The sequence below is a fragment of the Anolis carolinensis genome, chromosome 1 (genome assembly GCF_035594765.1).
Source record: "Anolis carolinensis isolate JA03-04 chromosome 1, rAnoCar3.1.pri, whole genome shotgun sequence".
Classification (NCBI taxonomy): Eukaryota; Metazoa; Chordata; class Lepidosauria; order Squamata; family Dactyloidae; genus Anolis; species Anolis carolinensis.
In genome coordinates this window covers 182,862,468-182,877,274 of record NC_085841.1, presented here as the reverse complement: position 1 = coordinate 182,877,274, position 14,807 = coordinate 182,862,468, and the positions used below count along the sequence as shown (strand labels likewise).

The 14,807-nt window shown below is 39.3% G+C and overlaps 1 protein-coding gene across 12 annotated transcripts in view; it reads left to right on the top strand.

The window, feature by feature from the left end:
- Positions 1-14,807, top strand: part of unc80 (unc-80 homolog, NALCN channel complex subunit) — a 195,712-nt gene that overhangs the window by 129,363 nt on the left and 51,542 nt on the right. For all 12 annotated transcript variants that reach the window (XM_062961169.1, XM_062961161.1, XM_062961141.1 and 9 more), the window contains 9 exons: positions 1,316-1,499; positions 3,312-3,406; positions 6,647-6,736; positions 6,974-7,075; positions 7,458-7,638; positions 7,955-8,223; positions 9,430-9,564; positions 10,845-10,983; positions 13,128-13,224. In XM_062961169.1, coding sequence (XP_062817239.1) covers positions 1,316-1,499; positions 3,312-3,406; positions 6,647-6,736; positions 6,974-7,075; positions 7,458-7,638; positions 7,955-8,223; positions 9,430-9,564; positions 10,845-10,983; positions 13,128-13,224 — 1,292 coding nt within the window. The remainder of the gene's footprint in view (positions 1-1,315; positions 1,500-3,311; positions 3,407-6,646; positions 6,737-6,973; positions 7,076-7,457; positions 7,639-7,954; positions 8,224-9,429; positions 9,565-10,844; positions 10,984-13,127; positions 13,225-14,807) is intronic.

Here is a 14,807-nt window from a genome sequence, read left to right as displayed (position 1 = left end):
AAAGTGCATCAGGAAATCAGTAGACATCAGTTTGACATTGGACCAGAAACCTGACATAGAATGAATCAGTCTTCAAAAGCACACTGGAAAAACCAGTACACAGCAGCCTCTCTGTGCACTGCCAAATAGGGGAGGAGGAGCCATGATAGGCTGCCATGTGGTCCCGTTATGGACAAAAAAAGTGACAGTTGAGCCTTTACCATTACGGCCATCTGAACAAGCTGGATTGACTGAAAGCAACTGACCAAACTGAGTCCGTGCACAAGCCTAATGGCTAGTTACTGTTTATGTCTGAAAGCAATGCATCTGCTTTCCAACCACCAGTTTCTCTGGGTTCAAAACTATGAGAAAATTTCTTTTGTTAAATGAGAAGTAGGGAGAACCCTTGTATTAATATACATAGTGTGCCAAAAAATAATCTTTATTTATACCTCTGTTGATGGATAGAATTTATTAATGTAATTCAATTCAGCAGTCTTCCTTTAAAAATTTCTTGTGCAAGAACCATAGCCTGTAAATCCCCTACTACATTTCCAGGGAAGTTGAAATATTTTGCAACTGGTTTTTGGTTATTCCCATTTCTAATGTCAATTTGTGTTAATTAATTCTCTTGTCCTGTTTATTCTCTATAGAGAGAATTGAGAGGCATTCCTGGCATAGAATGGCATACAGGCAGTCCTCAAGTTACAAACAAAATAGGTTCTGTGGGTTTGTTCTTAAGTAGAATTTGTATGTAAATTGGAATAGGTACATTTTAAAGTGTAACTTCCGGCATATATATAGGGGGCTTTGGATAGCATATAGAATTGTTAACAACCCTGTGGAGTTTGTTTTGCTGTCTGTGCCCCTGTTCAGAAAATTTCACCTCACTTTCTGTCCCTGTGAGAATTGGATTTTGAAAAATTTAGATTGTTGTAGAAGCAAGGATTGGGGATAAAGCTCAGTGGAGATGCCTTTTTCCCATGATAACTCTTTCAGGACTGAATTTCCCTTCCAAGGTGTAAATTTCCCGCACTTCCTGTTGTCTCAGCCCTGTTCGTAACTTAATTTCTCGCACTTCCTGTTGTCTCAGTCCCATTTCGAAGTCAGATGTTTGTAACTCAGGGACTGCCTGTATATCACACGTATCTGTGATATTATGAGTTAGCTTTCGGAAGGCAAGACAAACTGAAAATATGTTGCCAAGAAAATCCTGTGATATGGCCTTAAGAGTCACCATAAGTTAGAAATGATTTTTAAACAGATATACAACAACAAGAACAATAAAATGTTGCACTTTGGAAAGCAAAATTAGCTCTATCTTTTTGATGCATAGGTGGGATTGATCATGTATTTTGTGCGCACACCATGTGAATGGGGCATGGATGCTATTTCAGCAACACTGACCTTCCTTTGGGAAGTTGTTGGCTATGTGGAAGGACTTTTCTTCAAGGACCTCAAACAGACTATGAAGAAGGAACAATGTGAAGTGAAGCTGTTGGTGACTGCCTCCATGCCAGGTATGGATTTCACTATCTTTGCACACGCTGGGGATTTAATTTGCTCTTTATATGTACTTCTGTTAATGCTGCAAAATTGCTTCCTTAACAGTTTTGATATTCACTCATATATAATTGAAAAACTCTCTTTTTAACTGCTTCCTATAATGGCAAAAAAGAGGGAGGAGGCATAGGTTTCCTCGCAAACCTTGGTCCCAACCTATTACTTCCTATCTCCTCAGTCTCCTTGTGCTGAGAATGAAGCTTTCATGTCCCTTGATCAGAATAGATGCCACTGCACAATTGGACACTCCTATTTTATTCTCTACTGTGATTAATAATAATAACAATAAAATTTTCTTTATACCCCGCCACCATCTCCCCGTGGGGACTTGGGGCGGCTCACAATGTTACAAAAGTAACAGCGCAAATACATTAACAATATACACAGTTTAAAACACAAGAAGATGATAAAACAGAAGTTAAAACAAAGGTTTATACAACAGTAATAATATCAAACAACCACCAATGCAATTCAGTCAACTTCAAAGGTGGGGGGGACTATAGCAGCAATATAAGATAAAATCATTAGATTAAAATACTCAGATGAAAGGAACCTAATAACATTCAGAGTAGAATTATAATGAGGCTGGTCATCCAATAGCTGTCTCTCCAGCTGTGATTCCTTCACATTACTGTCTGCACAGGACTTCTTCTTCTTCTTCTTTTTTTTTTTTTACAGAATTTTCAGAATTGAAACCAAGACCCCTTCTACACTGCCATATAAAATCTAGATTATCTGATTTGAACTGGATTATATGGGAGTGTGGACTCATGTAATGAAAGTCAAAGCAATTATCAGGGCAGATAATCCACAATATCTGCTTTGAACTGGATTATCTGAGTCCACACTGCCATATAATCCAGTTCAATGGGGATTTTATACAGCTGTGTGGAAGGGGCCTTTGTATCCATAGGTTTTGCATCCAACCATGGTTCAAAAAAATTCCAAAATACAAATCTTGATGTTGCGGTGCACTGAGCACTACTGTATCCTCGCATTCATTTCATGGACCTTGAGGATCTTTCCAGCACTGGTTTGACTTTGTCATTTTATATAAGAGGCGCCATTTTACCATGCTGTTGTATATAATGGGACTTGAGCATTTACAGATTTTTGTATCTGTGGGGGGTATACTGGAACTAAACTGCTGTGGATACTGAGGGCCCACTGTGTTTCTTCCTCACTAGGAAGGTATAGTGTGAGAGTGGGGAACCTTTTTAGCATGGAGATTGGTTACTCAGTGATCTGTGTTGGATATTCAGGGAGCTATATGAATGGGCAATTGGGGTTAATGTGCTGGGTAAACCTTATCCAAGCCACACCAGCAATCCTGATTTAGGAGTGCTCGAGTGTAGGAATCAGAAGTTCCATGAACCACAAGTAGACTATCAAGAACTGCAGTTGTACACTTATGATATTTTGGTTTCAGCATTGGACTAAAAACCTAGGTTGCTTCCCACATGAGTTTGCTCAATAGTCCTGTGCCAGTCCTTCTTTCTATATAGTGTAGCCTAACCTAGTTCACATAGTTGTAGGACTAAAACAGGGAGACTATGTCCACTATTTGGAGTTTAAGAGAAGAAGGGCAGGATCAGTGTAATCTATTTTCCTGTTTGTATACAAATACTCAACAGTGATTCCAAGTAGTACTCCCCCCCCCCCCCCCCATAACCATGTACTCTAAGGCTAATATTAACAGTGTTTGCTTTAACCCTTGAGTATGGCTCATGTTATATTTTGACCTGATAATAGCATATTGCTTTTCAAAGGCACCAAAACCCTGGTAGTTCATGGGCAAAATGAATGTGATATCCCAACCCAGTTGCCAGTCCATGAAGACACCCAGTTTGAAGCTCTTTTAAAGGTTTGAAATTTATTTTTTAAATTCTGCAATGCATTTTGATATCAGTATTTTCTTTTCCTTTTTTCTTTTTTCTTTCAAAATAATTTTTATTAAACATTTACTAGGAGAGTGGGGGTGGGGGACAAGCAAGGGAAAAGAAAAGGGAAAATTTTGGGGATAATAGATTAGTCATTGGTTAGTTGCATCTTTACAAATGTCTAATATGTTGCAAGGAGAAAACAAAGAGGGCGAGGGTTATGGGGAGTTATTTTACAAAATTATCATTGTTACACCTAAGTCTTCATCTCTATTACTTTAACACATATTTCATAAAATATTGAGGATTCTAACAATTTTAATGTTAAGTCTGTTGGTTGTATTTTCTTATGTCTTCTCACATTATCTCCTGGTCTTCATATATTCCTTCCCAGTTCTTCTTCAATGGAAATTGATCGTAATTTTTCATAACAGATGATTTCACATTAAATCTTTTCTTAAATTATTTATTATTAATATCTGCAAAGAAAGTTCTACAGTTTTCATTTAGATAGTTAATAGGTTAGTATTCATATCATTTTATTGTTATCACGCTGTCTCTCTTTCTGTATTACATCAAATATATTTTCCATCTACATCTCTCGGGTTCAAACACTCTTCTGATTTAACCATAACCACTCAGTATGATAATATTCATATAGTCCATTTTTAAGAACTTTCCCTGATAGCTCCTGAAGGCCAGATTTCTCAAACCTTTCTTTCTCCAGGTTTTGTTCACACTAGCCAATCTAGCCTTCTTTTATATCAGTCAATCTCACACTATATATATAGTGTATGTGCTTCTATAATTTCTATATTATTGATATTGTGCATTTTTTCTTTTATAGTATTTTCAAAACTATCAGTATTTCAGTATCTTCCTTTTTCTTTAGAGATGAATTGCTTTAGCCAATATCCACCAACTCGGACATAGCCATAGTCATTACATTTGATATTCAATACTAGCTTGGATACCTGGCACTGCCCAAATTATTTGAAAAAAATTTTTTTTTAAATTGTACAAAATGCATAAGGTTGTGGATTAACAACGAACACCATGCTAGGTTAACCCTGAGAACCTCCATCAGTACTTTTAAAAAGTTTATTATGTTGGGCAAGTTTGCTCTGGATGCATCATCGGTGGGGTTCAATGTGCTCTCTGGCTGTAGAGTAAACTACATCTCCCACTATGGTGAGTCAGTCCCCTCAAACCCTTCCAGTAGGTTAAGTTAGTCATGGGGCTTCTGTGTGCGAAATTTGGTCCAGGTTCATCATCGGTGGAGGTCACAGTTTCTCTGGGTGTGGGTGAGCTACAACTCCCAGAAAGGAAGGTCATCCCCCCCCCAACACACACACACACACACACACACACAAACCCTCCAGTATTCAAATTTGGGCATATCGGGTATGTGTGCCAAATTTGGTCCAGATCCATTGTTGGTTGGGTTCACAGTGCTCTCTGGATGTAGGTTAATTACAACTACTATAAATCAAGGTCACTTCCCCGAAATCTGGTCATGGGGTTCTGTGTGCCAGATTTGGTCCAGGTCCATTGTCAGTGAGGATCACAGTGCTGTGTCTTGATGCAAGGTGAACTACAACTTCCATTGTTTAGTCAGTCCCCCAAACCCCTCCAGTATGTTCATTTGCTGATCGATTCCTCTGTTTGCTGTTTACCATAGAAAAGAGTAGGAAAGGGTTATGGGAGAGGCAGTGGGTGGGATCATGCAAATTCTACACCAATGGAGAGAGTAAGAAACACTGGGGTGTTCATGGTGGAGGAAAAACATAAAATCAAGGATGAAATTATCCCTGTATGAAAGCCTTCACTTTGGTGAATACATTGGAGGACAGTATGGTGTTTGTGGAGGACATTGGGAGGGCTCTTGTACATGGTCATGGCACTCGCTATAACCTGCAATGTCATTGGAGGGAGGACCATTGGTGTCTCCTGAGTGGTGGGAGTTACAGCTGTTTGTGGAGACAGGAGTTTGTCTGGGTAAGTGGGCACCCCAACCACACATTAATACATATTTTCACTCTTAATATGTGTATAGCTATTCCTTTTTTCTCTCCACTTGGTTCAAACACACTTTCCCAGTATCTGACTATACATGGTGGAGGTATGTACCTATCTCCCTTGCCTCATTTATCCTCTGAGGTAGATACTTCACAAGGAGACCCATTTCTATGTTTACCATCTCAAATAAGTTGATAGGAGATAAAAACTCTGTAATGAAGTACATTATGTATAGATACTTCCTCATGCAATCTCAAATCTTACATTATTTTAGCTGCAGAATTAATGGTAATGTATGTCACTGTTGGGCCCCTGGTGACACAGTGTGTTAAAGTGCTGAGCTGCTGAATTTGTGGACCAAAAGGTCCCAGGTTCAAATCCCGGGAGCGGAATGAGCGCCCGCTGTTAGCCCCAGCTCCTGCCAACCTAGCAGTTCGAAAACATGCAAATGTGAGTAGATCAATAAGTACTGCTACAGTGGGAAGGTAACGGCGCTCCATGCAGTCATGCCGGCCACATGACCTGGAGATGTCTATGGACAACACCAGCTCTTCGGTTTAGAAATGGAGATGAGCACCAACCCCCAGAGTCGGTCACGACTGGACTTAATGTCAGGGGAAACCTTTACCTTTTACCTATGTCACTGAACAGATACAGAGGGTCATGATGCTTATTCTGTTTGTTATTTAAAAACCTAGTTTGAGAGAACTATTGGCTGTTAGATAAAAAGGAAAAATACTTTTAATTGAATTGCAAATACTAAATCCTTAATTGCAAAGTAATATTTTGAGTATAGGATCAGATGTCTACTATTGTATCCTAGAAAAAAATCTAAAAAGGCAAAAGAAAGCTTTTAAAACTCATTTGAAGGGTTTAGTTATTTTTAAAATATTTTTACGGGACCAATTCCACAGCTTTTTCTTCACTCTGCATGCTTTCTACACAAAACTGCAACTTTTAATTCCGTTCCGAAAGCTTTACACACTTATAATCTATATGTGTAGGAGTAGATATATGGCCGTAGTTCTTAATGGGGAATTTTTTCATTTTATTTTAAGAAACTAACATTTACAGCATTCTTGACTGAAAACACGTTTAATTTCACAGCAGCAGATCTGAAAAAGATATTTGAAATAATATCCTGTACAATGTCTGCATGACTTGATCAATGCATAAATACTAAGGTTTGTTTCTTTCCATATCAGGAATGTCTGGAATTTTTTAACATACCTGAATCCCAATCTTCCAACTATTTTTTGATGGATAAACGATGGAACCTTATTCATTACAGCAAGGTGAGATAAACATTTGTTTTCTTGAGATTTTACATTAATTACTTTTTGACCGTGGAGTCACACTGGAGGATCTAGAGCAGTAGTTTTCTGGGGCAGCCACAGAGAAGGCCCCCCTCTTTTGTTATATAACTAACTGGCTGCATTAGCAAAGTCTGGTCCCCCTTTATTACTCCAATCCATGACTATGTGCATTTGTATAATATACAGTATTTAATCATGCTTGTCGTTCCACTACAGACCTATGTCCGCGATATTTATCCATTTCGAAGATCAGTATCCCCCCAACTGAACCTGGTCCACATGCATCCAGAAAAGGGACAAGAACTTATTCAGAAACAGGTATCCTATTTCCCAAAGAAAAATGGGGTTAGCCCTTTTATTTCAAGTTTCATGAGTTGGTAGGAAGATTATAAAGGCTTGCAACTAAGACCCAACACTTGGTGGACATAATGGAAAGGAATTTTTCAGTGGTTAGCTACCCCATATCTTGATGGCTTGGCTTAGGAGGGTGGGGGTGAATCCTTTTTGCTCATTTGGCTTTTTATTGATGCTTTAATTTGGCTTTGTGTGCCATTTGCTCCTATTTTTGTTGGTGATTTACTAATTTTGTTTTAAAGGTTTACCCTGCTTGTGAAACCCCATTAAAGAATTGCATCCACTACAATCTTCTTAAGCACAGAGGGGTAAACGGAACCAAAACTTTGTCTCACTGTTTTATTAGGTGTTCACGCGCAAGTTGGAGGAAGTTGGCCGGGTGCTTTTCCTTATTTCTCTGACCCAGAAGATCCCTGTGGCTCATAAGCAGTCACATGTGTCATTGCTGCAAGAGGATCTTCTCCGCTTGCCCTCTTTCCCTCGCAGTGCTATTGATGCAGAATTCTCACTCTTCAATGATCCACAAGGTATCCGAGAGAAAAAGGTTTGCTGATATTCCAGTGGCTCAGTTAGCTAAGAGCTTGTTTGGATATAACTGAATTCCTCCTGACAGTCTTAGAATCACATTTAATAATGTTATGAAGTTATTGTTGGTTCAGAAAAGTGTAAGAAGATAAGGCTCTAGTGGTTCTTTTGAATATTTCTTCTGTAAACATAGCAACGACTGTCACCCCAAACTCTGTGGAAACTACCGATCAGCTTGGAGATTTTCTTTAGAAGACCAGGCATTCTTTGAAATAGGTTCCTGGCTTGAATTTAATATGGTTCTCCTTATTTTTTCAGCTGGAAAAGAGCTCTTTGGCCTTGACACTCTTCAGAAAAGCCTATGGATCAAACTACTGGAGGAGATGTTTCTGGGAATGCCCAGTGAATTTCCCTGGGGGGATGAAATTATGCTGTTCTTGAATGTATTCAATGGCGCTCTGATCCTACATCCTGAGGATAGTGCTCTGTTGAGGCAGTATGCTGCCACGGTTATCAACACAGCAGTGCATTTCAACCACCTCTTCTCTCTTAGTGGATACCAATGGATCCTGCCCACGATGCTTCAGGTGACTCTCTCCTCTGAGGAACAGGGCTTTACTAGCTGTTAGTTAAGTTCTGTTAGAATGAATGGGCCAGGTTGATTTGGAAATGCTAAACCTGCTTCGGAAGTCCTTAATCTAGGACAGATGTGCTGATTTTGTTCCCTTGACTTGAGCATGAATATGACCCTGCTGACATATGGCAATAATGCCAATTTCAAGGGAAATATTAGGAGGTAGTTAGCCATTGCCAGATCTTTTTTTCTTTTGGAGACATGGCGATAGTTCTTTCATTTCAACATTTAAGAATGTAGTCCAGGGGTAGGAGGGACATGTGCGTTTGCCCATGCCCCTCCCTGGTAATCTCTAATTTGCCCCATTTTTAGCTATGATGCCTGTCAATGTATTTTATGATGTTATTGTATTGTTGTGGTTTTAATTTTTTATCTCTTGATCCTTGAGCTTGGTCCCCATGTAAGCTTCCCCAAGTCCCTTTGGGGAAATGGAGGCAGGTTATAAAAATAAAGTTGTTGTTATTATTATTATTTAGGAAAAGAGTCACGTTTTCCTTATGCAATCCATCATAACCCTAGTTACATGGCACCAGCAGTCACTCAAAACCCTGTGACGTGTCCCACCAGTGTGGCAGTTTGGTTTTTTAACCCCCATTCTTAGCCACTCCATTCCCTTTTCAGCTGAATGGTGACCCAAAGTGACATGCTGCAATGTGCCTAATAAGCCCATGAGTGGATATGGGTAATTGTGGGGGCAAAAGCTTCCTTCCCATGCAGTTGCCTTCCCATTATTCAGAGCAATATAAAATCCAAGCAGGGAGTCTAACAAAAATAAAGGATTATCTGTCTCTTTGTGTATGTGTATATAGATAATATGAAAGAAAAACAGGGAGAGATTGAGAGGGACAGAGAGAGAGACTGTGCGTCAAATCAAAGGGTGCTGTAGTTTTACCTTTGAATAAGTTTTTAATTGGTTTTTAAGAATTTAACTGTTTACTTTTTACTATTTGTATATGTTTAGGTTTTAAATTATATTTCATTTGGTTTTACTGCAAGCTGCTTTGAGTCCTTTTTGTAGGGAGAGAAAGTGGGGTATTATTATTGATGATGATAATGATGATGATGATGTGTGGCCCCATCTAGTAGTATGTGTATTTTTTTTCAACACAGGACTGTTCTATCTTTTAAACAGTGTTTTGAAGTATTTTCTCTTTGCCAGGTATATGCTGACTATGAAAGCAACCCACAACTGCGTCAAGCCATTGAATTTGCCTGCCGCCAGTTTTACATTCTCCATCGTAAACCCTTTGTACTACAATTGTTTGCGAGTGTGGCTCCCCTCCTGGAGTTTCCTGTAAGTATCTTGTATCAGTTTTGACAATATTGATAATCTTATCCGAGCCTACATGATAATTGCTTGCTACACATGGAACAACCCATAGTTAAGGTAGATATGATTCTAGTAACTCAAAAACACTCATGTTCTTGAGGCGTCATCCAAACGACGCCTTAGGCAAAAGCAAACTGATGTGGAGAAAACTGGGTTTTCACAGTTTACTCCACATTAATTAAACACCTTAGTTTAAGGTTTGGACCTTAAACTAAGATCCGGGTCTTTCCAGGTGTGAGCTCTCTGGGATTACTTCTGCAGTCCCAGGGTGGTCAATCCCCACAGCCATCCTGGTTCTTCAGGCTCTTGGATCCTGAAGGAGTGGGAAGGTAGCCACATCCTCTCCCCCATCCTCCTGTGCTGCCGGCAAGCTCCTCCAGTATGATTTTGGGGAAAATGGGGGGGGGCTGGAGGGGGGCTGGATGCCATCTCGGATCAACCTTTGTTTGACCCAGAATAGCATCTATCCATCCCTCAAGGGAAAGTACAGGGTTGGGGTTGGGGTGGGAACTGAAACCCAGGAGGAAGTGGGTTATTTTAACCCACTTCCTCCCGGGTTTCAGGTAAGTGAAGAAGAGCCCTAAGTCTGAGCAGCGGGATCAGTAAGATCTTGGTTACTTTAACTGAGTTATTTCCACTCTCTTGGCATCAGAAAAAGCTAAGCACCAACATTTATGAAGCCACCTGAAAAGTCTTTAACTCATTCCCAATGAAACTGTCACCTCAAACTGCAATTAGCTGTGAAGAGAGCGCAAGAACCTGCTTTTCTGAAGACAGCATTATTGCAAATAGTAGCTTCAAGGGCATGAGTTTCATCAGGAATATGGCAAGGGGAGGAATAACCACACATTCCAAATGCCTACATACACAGCACCATCTCATTACGGGCTTAGATTACCCTCGGTTATCCTCTAATTAAAGGAAACAAAGAATGGATATGTCAATTAAATCAACAATCTAGTTTGAACCACTACCACTCTAGACTTCCTGAATTTACCAGACTAAGTACAAATAAGCATCTGTCTCTTAGAAGTTACAACCATCTCAAATTAATGCCACCTCTGGCTTTTGTTTTTGTTTTTTTTGTTTTCACATGGGTCATACGGCTATCATACTGGGCTAAAAATGGCAAAACTCATGTATCTGAAATGAAACCACTTAACATTTGTAAAAATAAATGACATTGAAATGAGAACCTGGAAAATCAGAATTGATATTGATTTTTTTTTCCTTTTTAAATATAGGACGCTACAAATAATGGACCCAGCAAGGGGCTCTCAGCTCAGTGCCTCTTTGACCTTCTCCAGTCCTTAGAAGGAGACACTCCAGACATTCTGGACATTCTAGAATTAGTGAAAGCAGAAAAGCCACTGAAATCATTAGGTATTTTCAAAGATGAACCTTTTTTGTGAAAGATATTCTTTTATCTCCCTGTTGTTCCTCAAAATATGTGTAGTTACAACTTTTTTTAAAAAATTGTGTTGCAGTTAAGATAAATATACTTTGTGATTGTACAGTTTTGCTTATAAAACATAAAGGTAAAGGTAAAGGTTTTCCCCTGACATTAAGTCTAGTCGTGTCCGACTCTGGGGGTTGGTGCTCATCTCCATTTCAGAGACAAAGAGCCGGCAGTCTTCGTAGACATCTCCAAGATCATGTGGCTGGCATGACTGCATGGAGCGCCATTACCTTCCTGCTGGAGCAGTACCTATTGATCTACTCACATGTGCATGTTTTTGAATTGCTACATTGGCAGAAGTTGGGGCTAACAGTAGAAGCTCACTCTGCTCCCTGGATTTGAACCACTAACTTTTCGGTTAGCAATAACCCACTGCGCCACTGTGGTTAAACATAGAAGAGATTAAAAGTACAGTTGTTCTGCTCTTTTTTTATATAGTAATTTTTATTAAAGATTTTCATACTACAGTAGAGGTTCACTTATCCAACATAAACGGGCTGGCAGAACGTTGGATAAACGAATATGTTGGATAATAAGGAGGGATTAAGGAAAAGCCTATAAACATCAAATTAAGTTATCATTTTACAAATTAAGCACCAAAACATCATGTTATACAACAAAGTTGACAGAAAAAGTAGTTCAATATGCAGTAATGCTATGTAGTAATTACTGTGTTTACGAATTTAGCACCAAAATATCACGATATATTGAAAACACTGACTACAAAAATGCATTGGATAATCCAGAATGTTGGATAAGCGAGACTCTACTGTACTTATACAACGAAAGAGTGGGAACATTTTTTATAGAACAGTTAGGAAAAAGGAAAGAAAAAAAAGAAAAAAATACACATAGAAAATTAATGGGTTTCCATTCAACCCTTATTCCTGTTCATTTTTCTTCACTCCACTTGTTTTTAGTTCTCTCCCTTTTGTTTAAAAAGTCTTTATTTTCCTGTTCTCCCTTAAGAATTGTACTTTGTATTTATATATTCTTCAAATGCTGACCAATCGGTCTTTTTTACCCCCTTGCCAGTGTTCTTTTTCAGTAAGAACGTTAATTGATCCATGTCTTTTATCTCCCATACTTTATTTAGCTAGTCCTCTCTCTTAGGGCTGTTCTCCTCCTTCCACATCCTTGCATAAACTATTCTCGCTGCCATTGATAAGAACATTATCTTTTCTTTGTTAATGTCCTTAAAAATTTCTTTGTCCAAGATACCCAAAAGATAAAACTGTGGTTTAATTGGATAGTTCATTCTTAATATTTTCTGACTTTCACTATGTACCATATTCCAGAATTCTTTTGCTTTTCTACATGTCCACCAACAGTGATAACATTTACCCTCCTTAGTTTAACATTTCCAACATTTATCGTTAGATTGTTTATACATTGGACTTAACTTTTTTGTTCTGCTCTTGCGACCGTTCAGTTCACAGTAGCCATTTTCACAAACATTTGTTTTCCATTTTATACTTAAAAGTACTAAATTGCCAAAAGAAATGTCCAATAAATGTTAACAAACTGGTTTGGGATTACAGGCTTTTATGTATTATATATTGTTTTTACTTCTTAAAAATGGCTCTAGCCTAATCCATGGCTCTTGGGTTTTATAAGTAGCTGGAACCCTGTTCTTGCCCTTTAATTACAATGCAATCACATCCATGTTTGCTTGAAAATCCCAATATGTTACACAGGACCCAGTGTCTTGTAAAGGCAGGAATTATAGTCTTACATTGCAATCACTTCTCTGCATACAGAGAAGTATGACCTACTCATTTGATTCCATTAATGCCTCACTGTACTGTTGAAATTAATGTCACAATGCCAGCTGCAGGTTTTGGATGTTTATTTCTTCTACTGAAGAGCACAAATTATCTCTAAAGCTCTAGATAGGGCATACTTTCCTTATCCCTAAATCAAAAACTAAATCTGAAAAATAATTACTTGCCTCAGATCATAAGAATAAAAATCTATTTAGAAGACTGTATTCAAACTGTTGACGAGATCTGACTTTCCTGGTATTGTCTACTTTCTCATGTAATTGGTGTCTGTTTTCTTTTGTCAGATTTCTGCTATGGCAATGAGGACTTGACCTTTTCCATCAGTGAAGCCATCAAGCTGTGTGTAACAGTTGTAGCATATGCCCCTGAGTCATTCAGAAGGTAACATCTGTTTGGGCTTTTGTTTGTTTGCTGTTGTTTTATTCACCGTTCCAAAGAACTAGTGAGTGTGCCAGACACACAGGAAAATAGATGACTCTTGCAGAAATGTTTAATAGGGATATTTATCACAGAACTATTTGTAATTGAAACAAGAATGGCTTTTTAAAATGCTCTTTGACAGTGGCTGCCTCAGAGTGTGGTGGGATCTCTTTCTCTGGTGGTTTTTAAACAGAGGTGAGATGGCCATCTGTCAAGAGTGCTTTGTGTCTTCTTGCAAAGCAGGAGGTTGGACTGGATGGCCCTTGTAGTCTCTTCCATGGCTCAATGAATCTATTATTCTTTTTTAAAAAAATTATTATTAGATATTATAATCTGTATGAGTAGATCTTGTACAGTTATTCCTTGCACATATTTTATCTATTACATCATTTCCCCTTCCTATTTCTCAGGCTTCCTCATTTCTATATTATCTACTCATTTATCTAAAATATCTTAGTTCTATTCACCTTTTTACCTTTTTCTCCCCCCACTCCATACCCATACCACAATTTCCTTTATTATTATTTATTTATTTATTTAATTTATAAACCGCTCTTCTCCCCCAGGGGGACCCAGAGCGGTCTTACATAATGGCAAGATTAATGCCACATATAATACAAAATATAGTAAAACAAACGATTGTAAAAACACACTTAAAAACCAATATTATACCCCATTTAAAACAGTAAAGCACTGTGTGGCCATTACAACAGGGCCAGTAGCATTGGGCCAAAAGTCAGAGCCAGTCTGTATTCAATTACACATTAATCCAGCGAATACATCAGATTATATCGACCGTATCTTAGGATGGGCCAAAAGCTTGGTCCCACATCCAGGTCTTCAGCTGCTTCCTAAAAGACATGAGTGAGGGGGCTTCCCTAATCTCCCTTGGCAAGGAGTTCCACAGCCGCGGAGCCACCACCGAAAAAGCCCTGTCCCTCGTTCCAGCCAAATGCACCTATGACGGCGGCGGGACCGAGAGCAGGGCCTCACTGGAAGATCTTAATCTGCGGGGCGGCTCATAGGGGGAAATACGTTCGGAGAGGTAAGTTGGACCAGAGCCGTTTAAGGTTTTGTAGGCCAAAGCCAGCACTTTAAATTGTGCCCGGAAGCTAACAGGCAGCCAGTGGAGCTGCTTCAACAGAGGAGTTGTATGCTCCCTGTACGGCGCTCCAGTTAATAACCTGGCTGCGGAACGTTGGACTAGAATCATAGAATCATAGAATAGTAGAGTTGGAAGAGACCACATGGGCCATCCAGTCCAACCCCCTGCTAAGAAGCAGGAAATCGCATTCAAAGCACCCCCGACAGATGGCCATCCAGCCTCTGCTTAAAAGCCTCCAAAGAAGGAGCCTCCACCACGGCCCCGGGGAGAGAATTCCACTGTCGAACAGCCCTCACAGTGAGGAAGTTCTTCCTGATGTTCAAGTGGAATCTCCTTTCCTGTAGTTTGAAGCCATTGTTCCGTGTCCTAGTCTGCAGGGCAGCAGAAAACAAGCTTGCTCCCTCCTCCCTTTGACTTCCCTTCACGTATTTGTACATGG